Source organism: Miscanthus floridulus, chromosome 1 (genome assembly GCF_019320115.1).
Source record: "Miscanthus floridulus cultivar M001 chromosome 1, ASM1932011v1, whole genome shotgun sequence".
Classification (NCBI taxonomy): domain Eukaryota; kingdom Viridiplantae; phylum Streptophyta; class Magnoliopsida; order Poales; family Poaceae; genus Miscanthus; species Miscanthus floridulus.
The window spans coordinates 160,268,497-160,280,088 of record NC_089580.1 but is presented as its reverse complement, the minus strand read 5'-3'; the positions used below and the strand labels follow the sequence as shown (position 1 = coordinate 160,280,088).

The window sequence follows — 11,592 nt, the reverse complement described above, 5'->3', positions numbered from 1 at the left end:
CCGTTGGGCCAACTGGTGGAGATCAATGTAACATTCTCTCCCTTGATCTCACCTTATGACTTAAACTTAACTTACTTTTATCTTTTTTCTATTCCATCGCAGATCAGTGCATAGAGCGCGCCTCATCGTCACGGCCAGTTGTCATTAGATTAAACAGCTACAAAACAGATTCTTAACTAGGCCCTTAGTATCCAGAAATCATAGTCTTTCCCATAAATCCATGTCGACTGTATGTTCTCTGAACGCACTGGGTGGTTAGCCTTTGGTAAGCGGATCCGCAAGTACTTGCTTGGTACTTATATGCTCAATGTTTTCAAAATGATTCTGGATTTTCTCCTTTACAACATATAACTTAATGTCAATGTGTTTGACAACACACTAGACCTATTGTCTTAGGAGTTAACTACTTTAAATGGTAATTGTCATTGACTACCATTGTTAAATCCGGGTACATATTCCCTTAACTACTTTTGCCTGTTCCTGAGGTCTCATGACAAGCTATACTATGGTATGCATCACTGATGACACCACAACTGTTTCATTGGATCTTTTTCACAATAATACTCCAACTGCGAGTGTTAGCAACTGCTGTAGATTTCACTACACGTCTCGCCAAAACTTAATAGTCATGTATAGAATTCAAACAACTCAACGATTTGAATTGTTGTTCAGGGTTTGACATATTCAGACCCCCACCCCAAAAGTAAACCTAGACTGCAAAGTGCAAACAGCAGAACTCATCATACAAGCGCTCATTGAGCGTGCATATAAATCTATAGCCCTTTCGGCAGGACTGAAAAATAAACCAAAATACTGTTCCGGCTGATTGTTGTGAGGGAAAAATACTGTTCTGTCTGAAAACACTGTGCAGGTGAACAGTGTTTTCATGAGAGCGCTGGCCAGCCCAGCCCCAGCCGGCCAGCCAGCCGAACACTCGGCTAGGCATCTAGCAAAACTTCAACGCGTTGTCAGGCACATCATATATCATATACTTAATGAGCAAATCATGCAAGTAAGGCTCCACATATTTGATCAAGGAAATAAATCTCAATTGGGAGTACAAATGTTATTCCAATAGCCAATCAAATGTTCAGATATACCTCACACATCAACAGATCAGAAGGCACAACAGTTGATGTTAAATCAGGAACCTAGCTCAGCTGGTAAAAGAACTGACACCACGATTCAGACAGACGCATCAAAGAGCCTAGGAGAAAATTGCCATAAATATCCAACTTTATAACTCCACTGCATCAATTACTCAATTGAATCCTTACATCAGGAATTTGCTGCACTCTCTCAGCGCCTTCTTCCAGGCACCATCTCTCTAATGCATCGCATCCACTTACAACCAATCGGGAGATGTTTCTTGGCAATATGACCACTGCACTTATTCTCAGATTTGGAGCGCCATCGGTTTCCAGACAATGAAGGGATTCTAGGTTGCACAGGCCTATGGGAAGAACTGCAAGATCAGCACATTGACGTATCCTTAAAGTCCTGAGAGATTGCATCATCTGCACGGAAAATTGAGTGAGCCTGGGGCAAGAAATTATCTCCAGGGATTCCAGAGCCGAGAGGTTCTCGAAGCAAGAAGGAAATCGTCTTCCAGGGTAATTTTCGATGCGCAGATGCTTAAGGCTGGTATGTGGACAGAGTGCCTCAATGATCATCTCACTGTTCTCTATGCCCTGCTGCTGCTCGTCCTTGCAGGTGTCCTCACTCCATTTCAGCATCAATTCGCGCAAGTACTCCTTCCCACGCAAATTGCCCTCCATGACACCATCATTGGTGGCAGCTTCCAAATTAAGAATACAAAGCTCTCCGCGGATCTTCAAATTCTTCAACTCATTAATGTTGCACTTGCCTCCATCCCTGGAGACCACAACAAATCTGGAAAGAGTTTGAAGTGACTGTAAACGGTCAATGCCACTTGGCATTGATCTAAAAGTAGTAACTCTATCCCAATCAATATGTAAACTAAGGTGCCGCAAGTTAACTAATCGGCTCAAGCCTGCAGGCAAATCCATGAGCCAATAGCAGTCCCTGAGGTCAAGTGTCTGCAAATTGAATAGGTTGCTGACTGTTTCCGGAAGAGTCTTTATCAGAGTATTCCGAAGATTGAGGTATCTGAGGTGTATACAGAACCCAACCGAATCTGGCAGGAGGTCTAGCTCAGTGTAACTCAGGTCTAGTGCACGCAGCCAAGTTAACTTCGAGAAAAGTGCCGATGGTACCTGATTCAAGGGTAGTTTCATTGTGGGGCATAATTTCAAGAGCCTCGAATTTTCATAGTGATAAATCTTGTCAAATGCAAGAGGCTCATCTTTCGGGCACAATATGGTTGTATAGCGGATCCACTCAGGATGGTCAGCTACAGGTGAATTCTCAGTGCTGAGAGTTAGAGATTCATGTTTAGAAACAAGTTGTGCTAGCTCAAGCATCAAACTTGGCACTCTAAACTTTTGATTAGGGAAGTTGTGGGAAGTTTCAAAGAATGACCTCCATAGGAGCTCATCAAAACATCTTCCTGCTTCCATCTCAACCCTTTTCCTTCCATTACTCTTAACAAGACCGTCAGCTATCCAGAGTCTAACCAGCTCATCCTTCTCAAACTCAACACCATGAGGAAGTATTGAACAGAAGGCAAAACATTGTTTGAGATGATACGACAAGTGCTGATAACTTATCTGCAAACTTGGTAATATATTGTTTGTGTTTTTGTCATCTTCAAGAATCTGGATTTCACCTAGTATGCTTTCCCACTGTTCTTTGTCTCCATGAGTGTCGGACAATAGCACCCCAAGAGATTTAGCAGCTAATGGGGAGCCTTGGCAGTTGGCAGCAATCCTCCGCCCAATGGATTCCAGACCATGCTGATCTCTGCTGCTCCACCCCAAGAACGCATAGAGTTTGAGGATTTGCCAGCATTCTTCATCTTCCAAGCGCTCTAAATGGATGTTTAGAATGGGGGAACTCATCCTAGTCACCCTTTCGTGTTGAGTAGTGATCAGAACCTTGCTTCCGTCCGCTCCACCAGTCAATGAGGGCCTCAGAAATTCCCAGAACTGAAAACCCTCTGCCCATAGGTTATCAATCACCAGCAAGAAGTGCTTTTTATGTAGGTGGTCGTGCAGCTGCTGCTGCAATATATCCAAGCTTAGAAGTTCACATTTTTGACTGGTCACAGCTTCAATGATCGTTTTGGTGGCCTTCCTCACATCACACCTATCTGGTAACCAAACCCAGATCTTGTCAGTGAAGAAGTTTTGTACCTCAGGATCTTTGTAAACCGACTGTGCCAGTGCTGTCTTCCCAATGCCTGCCGTTCCCCAGATGGAAATCACCTCCATTTCTGCACTGTCAGAAACCAGAGCACGGACAATCTGCTCCATCTCTTCGTTGCGGCCAATGGGCCTCTCGTCACGATGCGCGGCAGATTCAAGGAACCGCGGGCGCTGCATCGGCTGAGCCGCCGTCCTCCTCCCGTCTCCAGCTTGCAACCTGTACCTTTTCCTGCCCCTGTCGATCTCGTCGAGGCGTTCCTTGATCATGGCGATCTTCTGACCCAGCTCCCACCGCTGCCGCGGGCCGAGCTCGACGCTGGGCCAGAGCCGCTTCCGCTTCCGCGACTGCTCGGCCGCCGCTAGCCTGGACACGGCCGTGTTGGTGCCCAGCCTGTCGAGCAGGGCGTCGACGTCGAAGGCGGCGGCCCTGAGCTCCCGGAGCCAGAGCCTGACGGAGTCGTGGTCGACGAAGCGGCGCTGCTCGGCGTCCTCGAGCACGGCGCGGATGCGTTCCTTGGTGCGCCGCAGCTTGTCGGCCTCCTCCTCGACGTTCCACAGGCGGGCGCCCCGGGACCAGAGAGCATCGATTACCGTGCCGCCGATTTTATCCTGGAGACCGAGCGCCGTGAAGATGCTCTTCAGCGGTCGGTCCCCCAGCATGTTACTCAGCCGATCCATGGACGACGAGGTGCCGTGAGCCAAGAAGGGGGGAGTTGACTTGTTTTGGGAACGGGGCCGAACAAAGCAGAGATCCTGAGCTGTGAAGAGATCCGGCGAATGGAGAGCTCGCTTCTTGTAGAGTGGCCGCGAGTTTTTTGCTCGGGATTGGATGGAAAGTTCACTGGCCGCTTCCAGGAAGGATCCTGGCAATGGCGACGATGGGTAGGAGGTGGGGAAAGGAGAGCAGTAGCAGCCAGCTGCTCTCGGGCAAATGAACGAACGCCTCGCGGCCGGAGTGGGGTGAGGTCGGGCGAGAACCTTACCTGAACTTAAGGGGGGTGTTTAGTTCCCGAAATCAAAAGACGTATGTTGAAGGAGGGTTTTAAATACTAATAAAAAAAATAATTATATAGCTCGCCTAGAAACTGTGAGACGAATTTATTAAGATTAATTAATCTATTATTAGCGCATGGTCGTTACTGTAGCACCTATGGCTAATCATGGACTAATTAGTCTTAAAATATTCGTCTCGCGATTTCCAACCAAACTGTGCAATTAGTTTTTTTCGTCTATATTTAATACTCCATGCATGTGCCGCAAGATTCGATGTGATAGTTTAGGGTGAAAATTTTTGGGAACTAAACCAGGCCTAAGGGGGATGTTTGGATGCCCTCCTAGATTTTAGTCGCTGTCTCATTGGATGTTTGATATATACATGGAGTATTAAATATAGACTAATTATAAAACTAATTACATAGTTTGCGACTAATTTATGAGACGAATCTTTTGAGCCTAATTAGCCCATAATTTTACAATGTTTTGCTACTGTAAACATGTGCTAATGACAGATTAATTAGGCTTAAAAAATTCGTCTCATGGAGTACTGACGGATTATGTAATTTGTTTTTTTATTAGTATCCGAACACCCCATACAACATCCTCCCAACACACCTCTTAAATTTTGTAGCGGGATCAAACACCCCTTAACACAGTCGGTCAACGTCGACTTGGGCTCATTATTTGTTTTTCATATTTTATTTACCTACTAGCAATTGTTATAAAAAAATTCATATTATGTACACAGGACCTTCTTGCTGGTACCATTGCCAATAACACTGCAATGCCAATGTTTGTAAATGAAGTGCATGGGCAATCTTCAACCATGGCTACTCCGTTTATCCAAGGCGGACAAGCTAATGCCACAATGCCGTTGTTTGCAAGTGATATGCATGGGTCATCTTCGAACATTTCAGTCCCTTTATTCCAAGGTGGACTTACTGGTCTTCTGATTGGAGTTGAACAAGATGCCACATTGTCCAAATCTGCTAGAAAGTTACACTTCAATGAAAAATAGTCATTTTGGGTCACTGAATTGTACGTATCATTTTACTTCCGGTTTGAATTAATAGCACTCTGTAAGACTTAGCTGCATTAGAATGCAGTTTATTTTATTTTGGCATACAAACATTCAGTCATCAACGCTTTGGTCTTGTCAATGCAAATGTTTGAATTTCTACACTAAGTGCAACATCTAGATGATGTGCTTGAGAAGATCCTCTCTGTTCGATTTCAAATATAGTAATACTTACTGACACAAGGTCATTGCAGACAATGAGCTGCTTATCCTTTTCTGCTAAGAAAAAAAGAGCTTATCCATTTCAGGCTGTGGCATACAAACATTCAGTCATCAACGCTTTGTAGTTGTCAACACAGATGTACACTCTGTTCGCTTTGCATTTCATATAACATGCTTGTATTCAGGAGAACCATATATATCTTTCAAATAAGAAAGCACATTGTACACATTACAATTGGGCCGGAGTTTACCACTACAATCACTACAAGCTCTCAGGTTGCAAAGAAAAGTTACAGTCATGAAACTACATTCCTATACAACCATATGCATAAGATTTTCATAAAATTCCAGCTCCAACCCCTGTCAGTTTTGACTGAGCAGAGGACACCCCTGCACTTGATCACCGCAAACATGTATGTCCATAGTTTCAGTTGGTGTTTCAACAAATTGAGCCATATAGGTGAGATGCACCATTCTTCAGATAAGATAGCTTCCTGACTCCCTAGAAACAAAATGCTGCTGCATCAAACACCAGCACGGTGATTAAAACATTGGCAAAATGAATGTGACTTGGGACAACAGAATCGAAGCCTTTACATGTCAAACACCAATAGCCTGGACATCATCAGCATGTTCGTAACGTTCATCAGCACCATGGTCCATTCCGATGGCTGCGGATCTGCGGCAACCTCATGGAGGACCTGACTTGCCTCATGTGGCTGGACGCCCGGGGTGCCGGCTTGTCGCAGAGTTCGCATGGGCCGGGGCCTGGAACCAAGGTAGGCGTAGCCAACGACGGCGATGATCGGGAGAGGCAGTGGCGGCGCTAGGGGATGTGGGAAGCGGATGCGGATGAAAGAACACAGAGACGACGCGATGGGGATGAGCCTGGGCTGGTGTGAGTCGAGCCCGAGCCGCACGGCCTCATCGCCTGGGAGCCGAGCCGATACGCTGGGCCGCTGGGGAAACAAACACCGTCGAAGCCGTTCCTCACCTGGCCGCGTGATCGCTTTTTGGGACGCGTGGTTTTCATCGGAGTGAGGTCTGCACCGAGCGTGAGTGGTGCAGCCAGACTGCACACAATTTTTTCCGTGGCACACCGCACACCTCATCCAAAAACTGTGTCCGAATTCGCACCGGAACTCATGAATAACCGTTGACCCGTGATAGGAAATCAGAAGACCTAGAGACGCAAGCTCTGTTTGTGCGCTTGAACGGACCTACACAGCCATCGCCCTCGCCCATCGCTCATCAGACCAGGTATCCACAAGCAGCCTATTCCTATTCCGAAACATAGTACACCTGATCGGGTGATTCGGGATCGGCAACAGTTTCCGAGTCGAACCAGGGAACCATCAATTTTCCCGCCACGCCTAGTATATACATGATGCCATCGATCTCGTCCGCTTCCTCCATCCATCATCCGCGCACTCGATCCGTTCAAGCAAGATGGATCGTCGTCTTCCCGGCGGCGTCCCGGCGGTTCGTCTCGCCAGCCGCTTGCAGGTCGCCACCTTCTTCGCCACAGACTCGACGACATCGTCGTCGAACCGCAGCGGTCGACAACAAGCAGGTTCACGACGACACCAACCCCCCGCACTGGCGGCGGACGTGAGGATCGTCATCCGGAGGCACTTCCCCGTCGTCAGCCCAGGCGGCAGCACCCGCATCGCTGTGAAAGTGGCCGAGGACATCGCCCTCCGCAGGCGGCCCTCGCGCAGGCTGCGCGGGGCCGAGAGCGTGGAGAGAGCTCTGGCGGAGGAGGTGCTCCCGCTGGTCGCGCACCCGTTCGACCGCGGCGCCGTGGTCGCGTCCCGGCAGCAGATATGCGCGCACGTGGCCGCGGCCTGCGCCGACCCGCGCATCGCCCGGGGCGGCGCCCGTGTCCTTGTTCTGATCGATACCTTCGCGTGCCCCGTGGTGTTCCGCCGCCTTCCGCTGCCTCCCAAGCCGATGAAGGCTGTTGTTGCCTGTGCGCCGAAGAACTTCGTCGTCACGAGTGTCAAACCTTGCATGGAAGAACTAGAGAGCGCTGTGCCTGTACCGGAAAAGAAGCCCGTCGGCGTCATCGGAGATCAGCGGGCAAAGCCGGTGGTGGAGGAGAGGTACAATGGTTGGGTACCGTGGTAGGATGGACAGCTTCTACCCTACCTCTCGAAGCTGCTAGGCAGGTACGCAGTTGACGGGCACTGCCGCTTGTGAGTTGTGAACGCATATGCCTGCGCGCCCAGGAATTATTCCCTTTTTTGAGGGACATGTATTACTGTGAATTAGTAAGAGGTTTTTGAATTATAAACAATGCTTGCAAGGTTTATGAATAGTGAACGGTTTGAAGTAATTTCGACTAGCTAATTTGTATTTATGGAAATTCAGTTTCGTGAATTGCCCGCATCTCGTTTTTAGCTTCATTGTCCTGTTTGATACTATATGCGGTCTCTTTATGCTTGTTTTTCTCCTTAAGCCCGAACACACAAGAGAACTGCACAATACATTAACAAGGAGTACTGTTATGCTCGCACCACGTGAAACTATAGGAAATGGTCACTAACCACCAAAATTAAGGGTTTGCTTGGATCAGCAAGGGCTAATATCAATTATGCTGTCTGAGATCGATTGCCCCGTTTGCTTGGCTGATAAGCCATGGCTGAAAGTACTGTTGGTTGATTTGTTGTGAGAGAAAAATATTGTTCGTTGGCTGAAAAAGTACGATTTATAAGCCAAACGAACAAGGTAGGTGTCGGCTTTTGTTGATCAGAGAGAGTACTATGGGCATGTCATCCTAAAACCACCCGCTTATCCCTATGTTGCCTACAATCCATAGCTAGTTCCATAGTGCATATCCGGCAATGACAAAGCTAAAGAAAATTGAAGAGATGCACTTGCCTTATAGGTGCATACACTTGTGTTATGAAAAATACATATGTGGTAGCTTCGCCCCTGATAAGTGTAATGATCTCTAGTGACAATGGAAGCTAGTGTATTACTTCCTATGTTTCTAGACACCATATATTCTAAAATAGTAGGGTAAGTCATGTAATTTGGAATTTAACCAAATTTGTATAAAAATAATAATAACTATCATACTAAGGCCTTGTTCGCTTGCCTTATAATTTGTACTTTTCAGCTTGTTTTTTCAGCCGAAACAGTATTTTTCTCTTACAACAAATCAGCCAGAACAGTATTTTGGTTTGTTTTTTCAGCGAAGCGAACAGGACCTAAATATGTATCGAAGTGTTGATATTATTTTCTATAAATTTAGTTAAATTTAAGATAGTTCGACTTTGACCCAATTTAGAACTGCATCCACTTTTTGAGACCGAGACTTAACTAGAGCCAAGCAAAGTACTACTATATATACCCCATCCATTTTTATACATCCGATATTTAGAGCAAGCTACTTAGTTCAAAAAAATTAATTACCATCCTAAATGTCTTATATTTAGAAACAGAGGTGATAGTGATACCGAGTTGTCAGCAGCATATTGACCTATGTAAAAGAAACAAAAGCAGATGGAGATGTCAATGGCTATATATCTCTTTTTTTCTCATGAAAAAGCAAACCTATGCATGTTGAACCCTCATCGACCTCATCGAAAGGAACGCGGGTGGGCAAAAACTACAGAAAGACAACAAGAATTATTCAAACTGCTACATCACCTTGTCCATTACTACTATCATAGCAATAATAAATACTCCCTCCTATTGGAAAAAAATACAATTCTAATATAGTATCAAATCAGATTTTAAGTTTGATCACATTTATATAAAAAATGTCATACCAAATAAGTGCTACTAGATTTGCCGTGAGATACATTTCATCATGTTTTATGTTATAAATATAGACACTCAGTTTTATAAACTTGCTTTAAAAATTGGAACAGAGATAGAGGTAGAATTGCATCTTTCTCCAGACGAATGTAGAGTAGATTGTTTAAATACTAGAGTTCTACCTTGATAGCTGGTTGGGGGGCGTCATGGCTCACCAGATTAGTGCGATAGCCAACAGACACGACCACCACCACCTCTCATACAACCATGGTAGCCTGGCGCGGAGGGGAAAGGGAAAGAGGATTGAGGTTCTCTCCCCTTTCTTCGAGGTATTGATTGAGAATGACCTTCGAGGGCGCTTATCAGAAGCACGTTATTTGTATAGTTAAACTCTTCTTAAATATAATGATACGTAAATCTTTTACGTATTCGAGAAAAAAAATTCACATGAAAAAATCAGGAAAAAAAGAAGTAAAAAGACGATCAGTTGGAGCTCGAATTTTGTAACTCAACCCTATTTATGCATGAATAGAAAAAACAATCTCTTTTCTTAATCTGGCTATCGGTGTTTCGGACCGGGAGGTCCTCAACCAACTAGTGAATTTATCCTGCGTGTTCCCGATTCCAGATGGTGATGCAAAGAGACACAAGGTTTATATTGGTTCAGGCAATTCGAGCCCTACGTCCAGTCTGGGAGATCGATCTTGTATTCCTTGCACCGAAATGCTTGTAGTAGGGGGTTACAAGCTAGGTGAGAGAGGGAGCCAGTCCCAGGTCTCGGCGAGGTGTGATGTGGGCTGCTTGAGACGTTGCTCTCAAGCGGCAGGGAAATGTGTGTGTTACCGGGCGTTGTTCTTCGTAAGTGCCCCCCCTCTAAATGGCCCAGGTCCTTTCCTTTTATAGTTGAAGGGAGGACAAGGACGGTACATGTGCTAACCATACAGCGTCGTGTGAACAGAGGCGGCGTGTCCGAGCCCTGTAGCCTGTTCCTGTGGCGGCGCGAGGCGGAGATTGCGTCTCCTTGCCGAGGCCTTCCGCGAGAGGTCTCGTGCGAGGCGGAGATTGCGTCAGGACGCCGAGATCTCCTGCGAGAGGCCTGAGGCGAGGCGGAGAGCCGGGCCGGCTCGGACGGGGCTAGTGATGAGCCCATGGCTTACCCTCTAACTTTGTCGTTGATGGGATTTAAGTGCCCCTTTTGGCGTACGCTCGGGGTACCCCGTTTTATGGTACCCGACAGTAGCCCCCAAGCCTCAGGGGGAGTGAGTGCACTCTCCCTGAGGGTTTATCGAGACTTGGCTTGCAGTCGCTCCCGTAGGGGTTGTGTTTTGCTTCTTGAGGTTTTGGTGGGTGCGCGCGAGCGCACCCGCCGGGTGTAGCCCCCGAGGCCCTGGAGGAGTGGAGTTACTCCTCCAGGGGCTTTTTTCGTTTTCGTGTTTGAGTGAGGAGTTTTTATCGTATTTGTCGAGCCCATAAGTGCGAGTTCGGGTCGCGGGGGTCTCGGCGTGGTTGCAGGAAGAGCCCTCTAGCCTTCGTACGGAGCGAGAGGTCCGTCAGGGGTTCCCCTGGCTTTTGGTACGACCCTCACGCTTCCTTTTCGCTCGGAAGGAGGGGTGGAATGGGCCAGGCTACCCTCGATGGGCACGAGCGTTGGCACTTCCGGTGAGCTGTTATCGGGTGAGTCCGAGTGGAGGCCCATGCCCTGTTCACTAGGGGATGGCTAGCGGTCCGGAGACACACTCCAAGAGTACCAGAGGGTTTCTCTAGTGGGTGCCGAGGCCGTTCGCTGGGCCTCGGTGGCTCGATGCCTCTCTATGGTGGGATCCCATTCGGAGACTTCCCTGCCGGTCTCGGACACGACTTAGGGCGCCCCGAGCGTTTGTTCGCTCGGGCCTCGGCCATTCATGGGCTCGCCCCAAAGTCGTCCCTGACTCTGTTGCCCTAGGGCGGCTGTCGAAACCTCTGGGGGCCTAGCCTTTGAACCCCTAGACCATAACAGGCTCGGTGCCCTTTATCGTATTTGTAACGAAACTTCTAGCACGGACTTAGATCGTTTGTCTTTGTCTAGGGTGCAGGAGGAGCCCCCGAGCCTCCGCCTGGAGCAAGAGGGCGGTCAGGGGTCCCCTAGCTTTTTTATTCGACCCTCACATATCCTTTTTGTTCGGACGGAGGGTTTGTTTGCCGAGCCCATTCGGGTGCGAGCCGGAGCCACTGGGTCTCGACAGGGTTGCAGGAAGAGCCTCCTAGCCTCTGCACGGGGTGAGAGGGCCGTCGGGAGCTCCCCTGGCTTTTTATACGCCCCTC

The 11,592-nt window shown here is 47.6% G+C and overlaps 1 protein-coding gene across 1 annotated transcript; it reads right to left on the bottom strand.

Annotated features, from left to right (window-relative positions):
* Positions 1-1,253: 1,253 nt before the first annotated feature.
* LOC136466290 (putative disease resistance protein RGA4) lies at positions 1,254-3,965 on the bottom strand. Its single transcript, XM_066464683.1, has one exon. The coding sequence runs from the start codon at positions 3,963-3,965 to the stop codon at positions 1,254-1,256; it is 2,712 nt and encodes a 903-aa protein (XP_066320780.1).
* Positions 3,966-11,592: the final 7,627 nt, after the last annotated feature.

Bases quoted from the DNA above. Each gene is read 5' to 3' on its own strand.
- LOC136466290 (XM_066464683.1), bottom strand. From the start codon at position 3,965: ATGGATCGGCTGAGTAACATGCTGGGGGACCGACCGCTGAAGAGCATC.